General features: G+C 37.3%; 1 protein-coding gene across 2 annotated transcripts in view; it reads left to right on the top strand.

The window, feature by feature from the left end:
* FGF14 (fibroblast growth factor 14) overlaps positions 1-18448 on the top strand; it is a 596869-nt gene that overhangs the window by 472836 nt on the left and 105585 nt on the right. For both annotated transcript variants that reach the window (XM_082701491.1, XM_082701492.1), the window contains exon 3: positions 2995-3098. In XM_082701491.1, coding sequence (XP_082557617.1) covers positions 2995-3098 — 104 coding nt within the window. The remainder of the gene's footprint in view (positions 1-2994; positions 3099-18448) is intronic.

The raw sequence follows: 18448 nt of genomic DNA, 5'->3' as shown, positions 1-18448 counted from the left end.
TTTGTCAAAATTTTCAGATGATTTGATAAGAGAGAGACAGGCCAGCAGGCAGGTGAGCCTAGCACTAAAGTCCTCCCTGGGTTTTCCAGCCTGAGATCTAGAAATTTCTGGGAGGAAAAATGGTAAGACAATGGTTGATGATGGACGATTGGTCCAAATAGAGAAGATACTGTAGCAACTTGATCGCTTCTTATTAGCTTCCATGTGCCCTAGAAAGATCTTTCACAGAAAGAAATGAGCCCCCAGATTACTTCATCAGCAGATTCATTTTCAGGGGTGTATCTGTTTAAAACCCATACAGCTTCCCATCTATCTGCTAAAGTTAGCATTACCACGAACTATGGCATTTGATTAAGAGGTGATTCTCTTTCCCCCCAGTTGTTTTGGGGATGCCACGAGGTTTTCCTGCACTCTTAAATTTAATCATTCCCATTACCAGACTTAATAAATGCTCTACGTGGAATATGACTATAGAAATATCAATATGCCAGTAACTATAGCAATATTAAAACCTCACATGCACCAAGATCTCTCACCTTGGAAATTCTTACCTGATAATTTGATGTGTAAAAATTGCCCATCACTCACAGTGACCACCAACCCACAGGGCTTGGGATGGTGATTTTCACTCTGGCTGTCCTTTAGGGTCATTTGAGGAACTTTTTTTAAAAAGTTAAAAAAAAAAAACAAAAAAACTCCTTATGCCCTAAACCCCAACCTCTCTTCCAGAGATTTTTATTTAATTTAATTAGTCCGCAGTTGGGCAGGGTTGTCCTCTCTTATGAATACAGCTAGTTTTAAAGTATAGCCGGGATTGAAAATCACTATTATGTGGAAAACTAGAATGTCCCACGGAACGGACAAAGTATCATGAACGTTTTATTGTTCTGACTTCCCTAGACTTTGTGACATGGCTTTATAATTACATAAAATACAAAAGGAATAGAAAAATAAAATGATGCCTCAATTAATGTTTTAATTAACATCATGAATTCTTTATGGTCAGCTCTGAACAGGTTTCCACAGGAAGTAGTTATATGGGTTCACTTTGTATTATCATTCTGTAAATGGTAATAACTGACATTTTATAATTCAGGTCCCAACCAAATTCCTAAGGAAAATCTATTTTTTATATGATCATTTTAGACTATCATCTATAATTTTTCTCTTTCCTATACCACATTATTTTGGTTACTTCATATGTTCTTACTTTCCAGAATTATAACATCTGGCTTATATCAAATATATGGCACCTATAAGTACTATTAAGAGTATATAAAGATGAGAATAATTAAGTTTGAATGGTTAAGTTAGAATGGTTTTCAAGGACAGTCGTGTAATTGTGATTTTTTTTCTCTAAAACTTTGGTGTATCAATCAGAAATTGTTCTATGGTGCCCATCCTTTCAAAATAAGGAAGATGGGACAGTCTAGGAGTTCTGGCCAAGAAGGGAATTGGCCAGGGGCCTCTCCCAAGAAGAAGGAATATTGAATTACAGTGACACAAGTACCTCATAACTGCTCAATGATTCCCACTCCTGTTTACTGTTTTACAAATAGAAGTGAGCAAGCATAAACCTCATTCTTCTATAACATAAGCCCCTAGAATCCCATGGAAGATGGCTCAATATCAGTTTGCATCATGAAAGCTAATATCCACTGAACCATATACACTCCTCTGAGTATTCCTGTAGGTGTAATTATCTATGGCCATGGCTTGCCATGTTCCTTTCATCACAGACATCTTGAGATCTTGGGATCAGTAACATGCAATAATTGAAAGAGAGGGTATAATTCCCCCCCCCCAGCCTGACAATGCATAATTTTATTTAATTAAATAAAAATTAATTTATAAAGTCCATTTTTAATTATGTACTGAGCAGACTCATGGATCGAAGTCAATGTGGCCCAGTTTTCCCAATGATCTGTCTTTGTGGAAAACAGTTGAGAACCTAAAATAGGTGTTTTGTTTACTTGTTCAGTTCAGCATCTCAGTGCTGTCGTTGCCTGTTCAGGCCTGGTCCAGTTGCTTGGAATTAGTCTTCAGTTAAGACCATGGGAGCAGATAACCACACTGTGGATAATTAACTACTCTTATAAGCATATCTACTATAAAGTTGCCCAAACCATCGAGCAGTTATTACTAAGAAAGTTGCTAGAACACCTACTGAAGAGTTAACATATAACCCTGGCATGGAAATGTGTTAAAGGAATGTTAAGACTTTATAAGAAATTAATGATAACATTGCTCTCCGTACTATGTAAAAAATATATATATAAAAATACTTTCCTTGACAATAAGGGAAGAAACGAAACATGGAACTATAAATGAGTTTTTATCTTGGGTGGGTAAAATTGAACACTTTTCCCTCTTTTATTTTAGTTATCACTCACAGCTTTATAAGATATTAGTAAAGGAAATGTCTTTCTAAAATGTTCATGCCGTTCAGTATGGTTAATTCTTTCTAAATTGAGTACATTGGCAGCGCACGTCTTTTCTGGGCTCTGCTGGCATCTCAAATTTGTTCAGCAAGAGTAATAATTCTGTTTTGGAATTGCCTTTTTAACTTGTGACCTGCCCTACATTGCAGTGATAAAGCACACCTTCTGCATGAAAGACCAGATTAAGCATTCAACTTTGACTTTTAAAATTCCACTCTTGGAGAATCTTCATAACTGATCTCTTTTGGTATCAAATGAGGTCAGACACTGTGATCCTAGAATCGGGATTACAGAGTTGACTCTGTTTATTACTCTGTCAGTTCTTTGGAATGCTATAGGCTGACCATTAAGGTATACAAATGTTAGATTTATCCATTGCAGAAACATCTTAGTCATAAAGAGAAATAAAAGTTAATTAATTGGAACTTCTCAGAAGGTTGTAACAAAGATTATCGTTGTTGTTGTTTTAAAATAAAAGAAATGAGGGAGGGAAAAGTGTTGGCAAGGCTTCGTTTCTCCCAGCCCTTTTGTGACAGGTTGTTTATCTTCACAGCACTGTTCAACCTCATACCAGTGGGACTGCGCGTTGTTGCCATCCAGGGAGTGAAGACAGGGTTGTATATCGCCATGAATGGAGAAGGGTACCTCTACCCATCAGTAAGTAACATGCCAAAGATATTGGCCATTCATTCAATAGCTTGCAAAATAACAGTAGCAGCAGCAACAGAAATGAAAAGGATCTGTGTCTGTTGATTCTGCCATGTTTGCTTTAGTGTGTGATCTCTATACAATGCCATAGGGGCGGTTGATTCATTATTCATCAATGTTTGAGAATATCAGTATATCAAGCAGAAGAGTATTATTACCTGTTAAAGTTGTGCATTTGCACATTTTTTTAAAAAAATGAACTAGTTTGGAACTAGTTTGGAAAATTGAGTGATTTTGAAAGAGGTGATATTAATATAATCTTTTTTATTTCTCTTTAGAAATGTACTTGTCTTGGAGAGTTTCTTGTAAAAGATTATTTTGTAAATAGAAACAAAATTTGTGCAAATTCTAAAAAGGAAAATTTAAAGAGAGTAGTTCTTTTAAAACTAGGAACTCAGGTTGTGTTTGTGTTTTACTGGGGAACTACTTCTAATATAAAATGCATATTGCATTTAAATCTAAGCAAGTCTTTCTGGTTTGTAATAATGTATGCAAGAAGTTGAGCACCTTTCTTAGCCATATGACTTCTTCTGGAATATTTACTATTTCTGGAATATTTACTATTTACAAATAATTCACATTCAGATGTGCTGTATCCACATATTATAGTGTACTTAGAATGAATTTCTGCCACAGAACCAAGCAATAGAGACCTAGATGAAAGTATTTCTTTTCACTATCCTTTGAGCAGAAATTGACAGGTTAAATTCATGGTGCCTCAAAGAAAAATGCTTTTATTTGGGTTTGCATTTCATCTTCATGTAAATTATTTAAAACTCTGTTGTTGGTAAATATTATCAACAAAAAACTACGTGTAGACATATATACAGACATTACACACACACACACACACACACACACACACACACACAACTTAAGCAGAAACATTCTCTGGGGCATTTTCTTGAGCAAATCTGGGAAATCCTGTCAAAAAAAATGAAGTCTGAGCTGTGGATTCCCTCTGAGGTGAACTGGAAAATGTTCTTATTATTCTGGAAGCTTCATCTAGTTCCCTGAAGGGTGTTCCTGCACACAGACCTGGGCCCCACATTATGCAAATTGTGTTCTGTTTCACAAGATGAATATTCAACATACCAAGAGCAAGATCTAGTTAGAATTCCTTGTCCCTGCCCCCACTTTAGGAAAAATATGATTCAGATAAAGATCACTTTCGGGAGATGCCTTCTTTCAGATACAAGTCAATTTTATGGATCTGACATTTGTTCTGTTATTTTTGTTTGTTTCTTTTCCCTCAGGTAATCTTTGAGATGCTTGAAAGTTATTAGCTGCAGCATCTGCCGTAGCCTCTAGTTCTCAGGTTCTGTTGAAGATTTTATCACATTGTTTGCTGTACTCTGACACATGTGTAGCTATCAGGGGACACGTGAATGTTTATTTTATCTTTTTGCTATGGAGGGAGGTGCTTTCTGTTTTTTGGGATGAGGTTGCACATGTATACCACTTTTTCTTAAGGTAGGGAAATCATCTTGAGCATGTATCTTTGCTGAAAAGACAAGCACAGGTTATGTTTGGTGCAGTCAAAGCAGAGTGGCAGGAATAGAAGTGCAGAAGGCACCAATGCCTGGTCTATGCAACCTCCTTCCCAGGCATGAGGTCTCATAAGCTTAGCTGGCGGTGACAGCACTGACCCCCGGATTTGTCTCAGTGACTTCAGGCTTGTCACTGACCCGTCATTCTCTACTATTGCCTCCCTGGTTCTCCAGTTCCTTGGCATCTGTGCTTTGTGTTGGTGGCTAGATTCCCTGACTTACAGATGTTGGCTTTCTTCTCTTCCCATCTTAACTCTTTGCTTTGAATCTGGAATCTAGTAAAAGCCACTCTATTTGCTCATCCCCTACCCTGAGAGGTCCCCACTGCCTAGCCCAGGCCTTTACAATCCTCAGCCATCTCATAGGAAAAGGACTTAGATGCAAACCATATGCAATTTCCAATCTTTACTTATACTCCATAAGTGCTCTATTTATTTCAATGTAATGAAATGTGAACTTCAAATAGTTCAGTAAAAAGAATGTATTTCCATAGTCAATCATTTCATAATTAGCAAGTGCTTACTTGGATAACAATATAGCATGAAATAATAGAATGATTACTATACTATATAATAATAATAGGCCTATTTATCTAATAATAAAAATAATAACAATGGCTAGTATTTATGGTACACTCTGTCCAACTCTGTTCCAAGCATGGTACCATCTTACCTCATCTAATTCTATTAAGCAAATACTATTAAAATGATCATACGGGGGCGCCTGGGTGACTCAGTCAATTGGGCATCTATCTTCCGCTCAGATCATGATCCCAGCGTCCCAAGATCAAGTCCCAGGATAGAGTCCTGGGGTCAAGCCCTGCATCAGACTCCCTGCTTAGGAGGGAGTCTGCTTCTTCTTCTGCCCCTCACCTTGGTCATGTTCTCTCTTCTCTCATTCTCTCTCTTTCAAATAAATAAAATGTAAAAAAAAAAATCTTCTTAATAAAGCAACAACAATAGTAAAACAGTCATACTGATACAGAAAGAGTTTAAAAATCTGTGCAGTCTGCCAGGTAGTAAACAGAGAAGGCAGGATTTGAATATTATTAGTCTGACTCATTAGCTTACTGTTTCACTATAGTGTTTCCATGTGCCAGACATTTTTCATCATATGGTCTGACACCTAGTCTAACAAGAAGTTATAAACACATGATGATGTAATGAAAACCTTCAGGGAATTGTTACCTAGGGAAAAAACTTCATTTCAGTTATTGAGAGGTATAATTTAAAATATGATGTTTAAGACTCTGAGAATTCGTTACATATAACATTTGAAATTTAAATTTAAAAACCCATGCCAAACATAGTTAACCCAACCAAGGAGTTTTGAAATAAGTAGGTGTTTTAAAAGGAAAACTTCAATCATCCTTATGTTTAAAGAAAAAAAGAATAAAGACTAGAGTCCCAGAAATGAAGGAATCTGTTTTAAGCTAATGCCTACTTTTTTTTCTTTTATATTTTTAACTTTTTTTTTCTTAACATATAATGTATTATTAGCCCCAGGGGTACAGGTCTGTGAATCACCAGGTTTACACACCATGTCACCTCCCCAATGTCCATAACCCAATCACCCTCTCCCTACCATCTCCCCACCACAGCAACCCTCAGTTTGTTTTGCGAGATTAGGAGTCTTGTTAGTTAGACTCCCTCCCAATCCCATCTTGTTTCATTTTTTCCTTCTGTACCCCTCAAACCCCTACTTTGTCTCTCAAATTCCTCATATCAGAGAAATCATATGATAATTGTCTTTCTCTGATTGCTTATTTTGCTCAGCATAATACCCTCTAGTTCCATCCACATCGTTGCAAATAGCAAGATTTCATTTCTTTTGATGGCTGCATAGTATTCCATTGTGTATATATACCACATCTTCTTTATCCATTCATCTGTTGATGGATATATAGGCTCTTTCCATGGTTTTAAGCTAATGCCTACTCTAAAAAGATCATTGAATGTTTGCCTAGTGTAAACTAGCACCTAATATGGGACCAATTATTGAGGATCCTAGGAGGTAGGCAATAAAACACTCAGATCATTCAAAATGAATTCTGTTGAATGAAAAACACATCAGTGTTTTGACTCAAGGTGCATATTTCTCTATTTGCATTGGAAGTAACTCTTGTAAGCCCCTGTCATCCAAATAAAGATATTCCATTTGTAGATAATTTCACCTTGGTGGAGAGGGGGACAAAAAAGTGTATCTTGTCTGAAATGTAAATAACCACATTTCTGATGCTGAAGGCACATGTTCCCCATGGAATCTTTCATTTGATATGACAACAGTCGTTTCTTTTGTGGTCATAATAATTCTAATATATTCTTTGAAGAAGAATCTCAAGAGATTTAATGTCAGCTATAAACAGTTTGCTCAAAGGTAAAGCACAAGCTGCAAGGTTGTAGAACAGAAACTAACAAGGAAATGTTTATGCTAAAGATATGTCCAATATGATGTTGGGGGAAAATGTATTCTGACCAACTAAAAACTATCTACAGTGCTTGAGAAACAGTATCCCCCCCCCCCCAACAACCTGTGACTTTGAAAGACTAAGAAAGTCCTCCATAGAGAGATGTGGGTTGTAAATTCTGGATACTGGAAAAAACTTAGGATGAAGGGAAAAGAGGATTCATCACTTGGGCAGACAAAAAGAAGAGTTGAAGTTGGAATGTGTTTCTGATAGGAGCAAAGAAAAAGGGTCAGGGAAGGAAAGAAAATAGATTGATGGTGGGTAGAGCCTTGGGCTTGCTTGGAACATCTGGATCCTGGATCCAACCAACACCTGTGTTGTCATGCTCCAGTCCCTGCCTCTCACATTTCTCATCTGTAACATTAAAAAGTGTCCCTGGATGCCTTAAGTTAATTTTGGGATTGAAACATCCGATTTTAGTCTGATCGGTTTTTTTTTTTTTGAATGATGAGATAATTGACATACACAAGATGTATAAAGATTCGTTATTGCTGTCTTACCTCAGACTGACATTTATGAGAATGTTTTATTCCAGATAGTGCTGTAAATGTTTCTGTTACCCCCATGCAGGCATCCGGGGAGATAGTCAGCCCTGGTGTTCTCCACGTATTAGTATTTGGTCTGAGTTTCTTAACCAAGTGATACAAGTAGAGAGGAAGACAATCCTTTTTCATGTAGGTTTTTAAATGAATCAAAGAAGTACACAGCTACTGTATTTTGTAAACATTTGGGCTCATTAGAATCACCTGGAAAGGGTGGTGAAGGCAGATATTTTGGATCAGACTCCAGATATTTCAATTCAGTAGATCTAGTAGGACCCCCAGGAATGTATAGTTTAATAAGGATTCCTCTCTTGCCCCTATCTGGCCATGGTGGGTGAGTCAAAAGGCCACAGTGCAACAATCAACAACAACACAGCAAGCATTATTGCAATGACTACCAGGGGAGAGGATGGTAACTTTAGACCAATGAAGTAAGAGTGGAGCTGGTAGGTAGACTACCTAGGCACAGAACTCAACACTAAGTAAAATAAAATTCTTGGTCTTCTTCACTTCCTCTGCCCCTAAGTTGAAGTTTACACGAATGTGGAGCAGTTCTGTGCACTTCTTCACAATGCAGCAACCCAACTATCAATTCATAATGAACATGGAGCGAGGAGAAGGACGAAACAGTCTTAAATTCAGGGAAATAAGGAAATTCTGTATGTTTTGGAAAAAGCATGTTCAAGGACCTCAAAATCTTATCTACTCTACATGAGATAGTTTTCCAATATTGTACTCACATCTTTCAGAAATATTTTTATGAGCCTCCTCTCACCACACAGTTGGGTCTGCCTTCCCACTTCTATGCTTGCAAGCATCTCTTACGTGTCTTGATTTGTGTTCCTTCAACTTCCCAGGGCTTCCCATACAGGAAGGCCTCGGAGCCCCTGCCTCCTTTACCACCAATCATATGTCTTCCTGCTGAGTCAATGGCCCTAATAAAATAGGATGCTATTTTCTTCTCGACATTGTTCCTCGATCATTGCTCAAGTTTGGGGCTCAGAAATGGAACTGATTTGTTTTTTCACAGTGTGGTGCCTGATTACTCTCAAATTTTTCTTTTTTCCCCTGAGAGTTACTCATACAAAGGTACACACAATCATTCAACCATATGCCTGTGCTCATGGAGTGTTATGTGAGTCTTTTGGCCACCCTGATACCTGTCCTATCTCTGAATATCAAGTATGGACATCCATTCTCAGGAAACTGCCCATTGTATATCATTGAGTGCTGCTAAGATACTCTGTCCATGCTTCTTGGCTTTTTTTTTTTTCCCTTTAGATTAGGGTAATGCATAGGGTTAATGAAGTCACTTGAGCCACAGAGACCACCACTCACCATCAGTAACATCTGATGTTAAACCAAGGGCTTCAGTAGCATCTGAAGACCTTTTTCACCTGGGAACTAGCCTTTCATACTCTGCCCACGAGAAGCAGGGTGGTGAAACTATAACCAGGCAGTATTCTAAGCTCATCTGGTTACCCAAGGTGCCCCTTTCAGAATGGAAACTTTTCTACCTTTCATCCTTTAGTCCTCAGGTCGCAATTTCTTTGTTTTCAGAAGGATATTAAATCAGAGATTATTATTAATGTCTCTTTTTCTAATAGTCTATGACTCTATATGCAAGTTATTCTGAACAAACAATATCTAACACATTTGAGACTATATATACATATATATAATTTATGTATATGTATTTTTGTGTGTTTCATTGGAATCATGTATTGTGCTTAAATTATATACACACTTATTCACATGATTATACTTTTGGTCAGAGTTTTTCTTTATTTCTTTTAATGAAATGTTAAATAACACTTTTTAAGTTTACACATATTTTAAAGCTTTATTTGCCATGCTTAAAAATATTTCTTTTTTCATTAAGTTTCCCTATGGCTTCTCCCACGTTATGACTCAGTTGGATATATTGCCCAATTTGAAAATGGCTATTATCCTTTCTTAGTATTTTGGCCAGGATAATTTATAGTAATAAGAAAGCAAGTATGGCCCTTCAGTTAATTTCCCTCCAGTATTCATGTAATCCCCACGATGCTGAACACTGATGCACGGAATATAATTGCGTATGACAAAGGCAAGGATGCTGTCATCCTGCTTAGGGTCACTTGCCAGAAGGAAAAAACAATTGAGAAACAAATATAAATGTTGGACTACATGTAACTAATTTTAAGTAGTCTTTTGGGAAAAGAAAAATGTGAAACATCCCATGTTGGGTTGAAAGTAGGCAATAAAAAGAGGTAAATGTACTTTTAGTCTATGCAAGTTCCAATGGCATTTTATAGAGTACAAAGGCAGGAACTGAGGTTGACAAGGAGACAATACTAAAGCTTCAGACGGAGAAGAGGGGAAAAAAGGAAATGGAAAGGAGATCACAAGTCAACAGCAGGGCAATGCACTAGGCAGTGTTGGGGAAAGAGAAAAGAGAAGAAAGAAGAGAGGATGGGAGGAGCAGACAACAAAGGGAAGGAAACAAAGATGTGTCACAAAGAAAGGAGAGAGAGGGCCATGTCTTCTGTTCACTCCATCACCTTCCTGGGAACTGCCCGCCATCACCCCACCACCACCACCACCAACAGCTGACTCCTGGTTCCAGACTTCCACTCTGGGGTGGAAAAAACAAGACCCTCCCTCTTGAAGCCCAGACTGGGCTTTCCAACTGCATCCAAAAATGCCTTCTCTGCTCCAGGCCCATGGCCACATTCTCCCATTTCCCCTTCCCCTTGCCTCCTTTCCAGAATGCTGGCTGTGCTTGGTTAATGTTATTCTTTCAGCAAGGGAACAGTATGGCCATAATTTGGCTTCCAAAGGATTCTATGTGTGACGATGAGGATTAGTGGAAAGAAACTAATGGGAGTCTGACCACTGAGGGCTGGTTGGTGAGGAATGCTGAGTATATATAGAGAGATGATATTCAGCCCTAGGAAAGAAGATCCTTTCATTTGCAACATCATAGATGGACCTAGGGGACAGTAGAGTAAGTAAAATAAGTCAGACACCTAAAGAGAAAACCTGTGGAATCTAAACAAATCAAATAGTTAGAAACAGAGACTTGAACCATGGTCACCGGGTCCAGGGAAGTGGGGGAAATGGGAGGAAAAAGAAAGAGAAACCTAAAGACGACTTGCAAATTAGAAACCTTCGTTTTGTTTGGACAGCACACATGCGCTCTCTGTGATCTGGTGGGACATGCACTCTACAGTCTACAGTTTAAGCACTGTGACTGTAGAATCACTTCTCCTGAATTTTATAAAGGAAAATATTGCGCACATCATTTTGTCTCTGGACCTGGAGACAGTGGTGTTGGCAACCTGGGACTGGAAAGGATGAGAGATATTTGAAGCATTTCTGAGGAGATGTGGAAAGAAGTCCATGGTGGTCTGGGTATGATGGTGACAGAGTCAGGGCTCGCTGTGGGGGAACTGACTCAGAGAACCTGGTGGTCTGGGGTCCTTCTCATAGAGAAAACAAAACCCAGAAGGATGAAGGGGTTTGGGTGAGCAGTCTGCTGCATTGAGTTTGAGACATGTTCACTTTGCCCACAGAAGATGCAGGTGGGTTATAATCCTACTGGATCACTACTGTATGATGACAAAGCTTCTTTCCCCCAAGAGAACCATGGCTAAGGGCTGTCTTAAGAATGATGTGCAGATAGACAAAAAAATTGTCTGTGAGAGATGTTTTCCTTTTCTTCCTGAATGTAAGACAAACGATGAAGAAATGGGGTGAATGATATCAGCATAAATGAAGTCAGATATTAGAAAGAACTTTATAAAATAACATGACTTCTTGAGAAAGTGTTCTCAGATATTTTACTTAGTTCCTAAGTATACAGAATAAGTAGAGGCCGTTTGGAACACTGAATAGCAAAGCAGAGGACTAGTGAGTTAAATTCATAACTTGTATAGAAATGATGCTGATAATGGGGGAGGGGACTATCAGGTCTTTACATATTCTCATGGTGGTTCACAATCCTCAGCGTACTTAAGACATATTCAGATAACAGTGTAAATAATCAGATCCCAGAATATTAGCCTGAAAGATTCCAATTCAGCGAATCTAATATATCTCAAGAATCAGAATTCTGAATATACATCCCAGGCATTTCTAGCGCAGGTGTCTGAAGGAGCACACTTTGGTAAACATGGGTCAACATCACACTCTCTCGGGAACCAGGACACTGAGATCACATGATTTTATATTTATTTATAGGATTTATATAAACATCATGTTGTTTATGATGATGATGATGATGATGATGGTGATGTTTACAAATTCACAGTCCAGTTCGGGCCCTTGCAGTAAGCAGAATGACCTGGCCATAAGTAGTGTTCACCTTTGCTGTTGACCAGGTGAGCTGGCCTATGAGCAAACATAGAAAAAAAGCCTTGTCTGTGATTGCTCTGTTCAGTCTGGGAATGGGACAAGAAATGTGTCCTTGAGCATCGAGATGATGTGTGGAAAGATAGGAGTTTTGATGAAACTTGAGAAAACAGAAACAGAATTAAGACACTGGATTTCAAACCATAGCATAGTCTTGAAAAGGAGAAGTGGTCTCCATCATATAAAGCTCAGGGGAGAAGTCAGCCTGAGACAGTTGGCCTGGACACCACAGGGCACCTGCTGAATTGAAGGTCCACTTCAGGCCAAGGGCATTGTGTCAGAGCAGATTTCTAAGGATGACGAGGCTGGGTTGTTTCAGAAATGAACACTTCCTAGATTTTAAAACAATATTAATGAAACAAATACTTTATTTAATAAATTGTTTTTCCTAACTTTCTATTTTCTTGAGGGAATTTTGTTTTCTTCTAAGCAAGGTCTTTCTATACAGGCCTCGTTTCTGAAATAAAGTAGACTTCATTCTCTTTTCTAGGTGAACTGTGCTTGGTCCACCTTAGAGCAACTTTTCCAAGTCCTGTATAGAGAGTATGTTGATCCCATATGGGTCCATCACTATACAGAGTTCTTAACGACACAAACCCTGCAATACTTACCTCACGGAAATCAAAAACATATGTCTAATAACCAAAGGGTCTGCCAGAAATATATGGAAGACTACTTCTATTCAATATAATTACTCAGTGCTTAAATGTAGGTTGAAGAGTCCAGGATTTGGTGGGGATGTGTACCATCATGAGCTTTATTTATTCACTCATTCAAGAAGAATTCTTGTCTGCCTTCCACTGACAGCTAATGTACTGTGTTTGCTGGGGCTTCAAAGACAACTGAAAATTTTCTGATTTAAAAACAACAAAACCCCCTGAGCATCCAATGGGTAGGACATACATCTTGATTAAATAAATTCTAAGGCTCCTGTCTTTCCTCAGAATCTATGATTCCTTGATTGTACATTTCCTATCACTCTTTCAATAGTGATGGATATATGTAGGAGGTCTTCAATCTGTAGTTCTTGATTGATTGTGGTTAAGGTAGAATAAATGTCACCAGCAAATTTTATTAATTTATTCTTCAAGTGCCCTCCTGTTCATGATATTTATTATGCATGACACTTATCTTTTTCCCCACTGGAAAACATTAAGCATCAGCAAAGAATATAGGAGTCTGTTTATTTCTCAAGTTAGAATTGCAGAAAAGCACTATTTACACATTCCTTTCCTGAAAGAGCATGATAAACCCACAGAGACAGAACTTGGAGATGCAATGTCTGCATTCTAACATGGTTATATTTGCATTAATGAAGTGAGTGGTAATGTCTTCACCTTATGAGAGGAGCTCAGAGCAAAGAAATAAAACCCAATTTCTGGTAAATGTTGCTACCACTTACTCGAACATTTTCAAGCAAGCACATGAATAATGATAATTAGAGAAAGGATTTTATTATTTCTGTATGTTCATGAAATGACATCAAGTACTTTGGTTTTTTATTTCTTTTAGTGTGAAAGAAAAAAATAACATTGAAGTTTGTCATTTTATCCTGATTTTTCTCCAGGGCAAAACCCATGAAATACTGTAAAAAGTAACAAAGTTTAGGTTTGATTAAAGTGTTTTAATTTTTTAAAAATCCCATATTCATAAAGGGCATATGAAAGATAGGTGAATAATGAAAGAAGTATTTGCATACAAGGCGTTTTAAAGACTACCTCAAAAATGATAAACACTATCTATCTAAGATGATTGACAATGTTTGAGAATGAACTATCTCTTTCTTTTCATTTTCTACATCATAAAAAATTTTTTTAAAAAAACCCTATATAAATCCCAAAGCCCATATACCCTATAGTGACTAGCAAATCAACTGCAACAGTAAAACAACAGTTAATAGCTACTAAACTTGAGGGCAAAATTCTGCTTCTTTAAAAATTGTCCACATATGCGGGAGGCTCATGGTTGAAATTGTTACCCACCATCCACCCAATCTGAGTTGATGGGTTTTCTCTCTGATTATTTTACTTTCTGAGGATTCTTCTTCCTACTTCTGGCTCTTCCTATGTGCTGGGGACTCTGAGAAGTCTTGAGCCACAAGTTCATGGTGGGCTCTCTGCATAGGAATTTCTGTTTCTTCGATGCAGTTTACACCTCATTTTTTAGCCACTCGGGAATAAAAAGAAAAATAATTTATTTATTTTTTAAAAGATTTTTATTTATTTATTTGAGAGGGAGAGAGCACAAGTTGGGGGGTGGCAGAGGGAAAGGGAGAAGCAGCCCCTCCAGGGGCTCAATCCTGGTACCCTGAGATCATGATCTGAGCTGAAGCCAGATGCTAAACCGACTGAGCCACCTAGGTGGCCCAAAAGAAAAATAATTTATGAAATAATTCATAGCAATATGAAAAAATATCCTACTTTTTCTTTTTTTCCAGAGAAAGAACAAAAACTATTTTTTCTTTCTTTCTTTCTTTCTTTCTTTCTTTCTTTCTTTCTTTCTTTCTTTCTTTTTTTTTTTTTTTTTGAAAAACCAAACTGGCTGTTCTTCACGTGTTATGTAGTAACAATTGACAAAATCATTCCTTTGGTGATAATTTTCCTTGTTACTTCTTCTTTATGTTCTCCATTTGTTTCCACTAGTTTCATATATTTTAAAATTTGAGGGGGGAATTTAATTTTTTTTAATTTTTTACTTAAATTCAATGTAGTTAACATATACTGTATTATTAGTCTTAGGGGTCAAATTTAGTGATTTATTAGTTGTGTGTAACACCCAGTGCTCATTATATCATGTGCCCTCCTTAATGCCCGTCACCCAGCTGAGCCATCCCCCACCCACCTTCCCTCCAGCAACCCTCAGTTTGTTTCCTAGAGTTAAGAGTCTCTTATGGCTTGCCTCCCTCTCTGTTTTTATCTTGTTTTTTTCCCTTCCCGTACGTTCATGCATTTTGGTTCTTGTTTCCACTAGTTTAAAGTTTATAGTGTTATCAAAAGAAGGATGACTAGTTATTTGACTGAAAACATTTCCATCCTAATATTACCTGTCAACCAATGTTGATGCGGCACATTCCCGAAACAAGAGAAATATGGTGAAAACGACAGACCCAATACCTGACCTCATGGAACTTACAGTTTCTGTAGATGTGAGTTCCCTGCACAGTGCGTTTTCACTTTGAATGATTTCTTTAGACCCTGGAAGGGTGTTTTGTGTTCTGAGCTACTTCTGGTTTCACTGAATGTTGGCTGTTTGTCTTACAGTAATATATTCGGTTTGGAAGGCTGGCTTATGGAAAGGTACATAATGCACTCTGAGCAAGGACATAGCAGATCTCTTAAGAGTTTCATTTGGAGGTAGATACTGGTTTTAAGGTCTTATGACTATATGAAATGAAGAGAGATAAGTCACTTTTAATAGGCATGTCCCAGCCCCTGCAAAAGCATCATAATTGGTTGCTATTTGCTGTCCCAGTAGAGCCAGAGACTGAATGGGAACAAGATATTTTTGGAATTGGACATCTCTAACAAGGTGGAAATATTTTATTTGGTCATTAATACCAGATCTAGGCCACTGTTTAGCAGAAATGGTTATGTGGGTAAGCAGGAAACATTCTACCTTACATTTAAGCTGGAACAACTAGTACCTAAAAGCACTAAACTGACAAATGATGAGTATTGATTTATGTTACGAGAGTAGATTTGCTTATGTTACTTAATGAATTAACTGTGAGTGCCCCTCACCAGGATGTAAGGACAAGCATTGATTGTCAACGACTCCCCATTAATGTAAACTTAACTCATCTTTCAACTACGAGCTTTTTATAACTCCGTTTCTACTATCTAAACCTTAGACTCAGTGCATGCGATCCTTGTCATTGCAAATGATTTTCTATGGTAAGCAATATTCTGTTATGGTTCAGGAGTTTGGTTTCCTGGGCTGTACCTCAGACACAGCTTTGAAAAAGATCAATATCTTTTTCGCTTGTAGGTAATAAAGAGTAAAGTTATGGCATGAAGGTACATTATCTTGTGAGTTGCCTATTTGTTGTGATATAAGAAACAATGGTTTTTATTAAAAGGGACCTTAGACGCTCACAATGCAAAGATGCAAATTCATTTACAAGGACCTCATCTATAATCAAGACCTATAACTCATTATTTTTGCTATTGTGATGATAAAGTGATGGCTAAAAAGTTATGTAACTTTAGAAGAAATCATGGCATTTTCTGCATTATTATTTAAATGTTGTCATGTGACATTTTGCTTTCTATCCTATAACCATCAATTATATAACCATCAATTAATGTTATCAATAGAAGCCATGAAAATTGTTTTTGCATCCAGAATTTGCAACTTGGATAATTTTACTTACCATTTAATGGGGGCCAGGATGTTTAACTCCTACATTGTTTTTATTTCAATATTAGTTAGAACTCTATATTACTAGCAATACCAATAACAGAAGAATCAACTTTTAAACTGTGCCAAAGTTCTCTAGACAACTTTTACTTAGAGACAAGGTAAGAGGCATTCTCTCCTATGTTGGTGGAGAAATAAATTCTAATGTGCAATATCATATTAAAATAAAGGAGGCAGAAAGTGGTCCACAGGTGCCATAAATGGGTTAGGTGTTTTCCTAATGCAGTGTGAGGCTTTTGAAAGACTGTTTTATAGACTAAGCAAAGTCAAATATATACCCAGGAGAAATAGTAGTGAGCCTTTATTTAATTTAAAATTACATCGCATGAGAGGGTTCGCACATTGAAATGGGAAGAATGGCCTTGGGCAATAGTCCCCTTGTGTTTATCTAAAAAAATTAAAAAACACCTTGTAGGAATTTGAATGCAGACACAGTTCTTATTAATTTTTATGCATTGCTCATGGAGAAACAATAACTAGAAGGAAAGAAAGGAAGGAAGAGAGAAAGAAGGAAAGAAGAAAAAAAGACAGGACAAGAAAGAGAGAAAGAAACCATGTCAGTAACATGTGTTTGTTTAAAAAGCACAGGGTGTTTGGTCATACTTTAGTTTTTGGAGCTACAATATCCCATCCTGACTTTATTTAATTCCTGATGATCAGCAATTGGAAATTTCTCAGACTCATTACATCATTAACTACCAAGACCAAAATATCATCTTATTTAAATTTTTTATGAATAACAGCTTTATTATATCTTATTTTTTTAATATGACTGTGGGAAACTATGAAATATGGCACATTGTAGCAGTTAATTTCAATCATCTAATATTCCAATCATTTTAACAAGAGACTCGCCCAAGGGTCTGCTGAAACACTGCATATCTGGCAAATGACTGTGTAGTAATTAATCCAATAGTAGCATATTAAAATTGCCTTAACTATACTGTTCAATACCTAATTGTATTTTCTGTTGATATCAGTGTTCTTCCTAGAAGCAATTGGTACTTTAAAATAACTTTTTGCTGTGGAAAGAGTGGTAGACTGTAATCCTGGCTAGTTGTGATTTTTACATTTGAGAAGGTGGTTGTGGGAACAGCAATACAATGGAGAAGAAACATAATGTCCAAGTTCACAAATGTAGGAAATGCAAAGATCAGAGTCATTTTAATGTATTCCTGAATTATTCTTGTGAATTCCACTTTGAAGTGAGTTTGCTCAGGGTAATGAGGTAACTGGAGGGGTGAATGCAGAGGGTCTGGCTATGTAGCACTGGGGAAATAATTATTTGACTATGTGCACTGTGTGGTATATTTGCATATGATTTTTTCTATAATCACAAAGTACTAAGACCTATTCAGCCAGTGAAAATGGCACACCCTTAGAAATTTATATTCTGATATGTACATGCACCTATTTTTCTCTTCATTATCACTTAGGTAGTTTTCTGCATACTCATTTTTGAAACACCATGAAAATAAAATCCACCTTCAGGGACATTGTATCAGATCTATCACTCACAGCTTCTGTTATTTTTAATTCCTCAAAGGAAAATGCCTTATATAATTCATTTCTTAGATGGACAGCAGAGTGGGATTGACAGGTGGACAGGTATCGCAGGAGGAGGAAAAAACCCAGCTCAGAAGAGGAAATGAAAGCCAGCAAAGTCACGAGCACTGATTAAAACATTTGGACACTCTGAGTGACCTTGAGAATCCTGAATGACTTTTTATAACACGATGATGACATTTGAAATGCTTTCCAAGGAATAGATGAAACACTCAATTATGTTTCCTTTAATCTGCTGATATTGTGATTATGTTCTGGCAGAATGATGGCAATTAATTACATTAGGTCAGTGAACATCGCCATGCCTATCATATACACATCCAGAACAAGTCAGAATTTTCCCAGCTGTGCAGTTGGCCT

Source organism: Mustela nivalis (genome assembly GCF_964662115.1).
Source record: "Mustela nivalis genome assembly, chromosome: 15".
Classification (NCBI taxonomy): domain Eukaryota; kingdom Metazoa; phylum Chordata; class Mammalia; order Carnivora; family Mustelidae; genus Mustela; species Mustela nivalis.
This window is presented reverse-complemented; position numbering and strand designations above follow the sequence as displayed.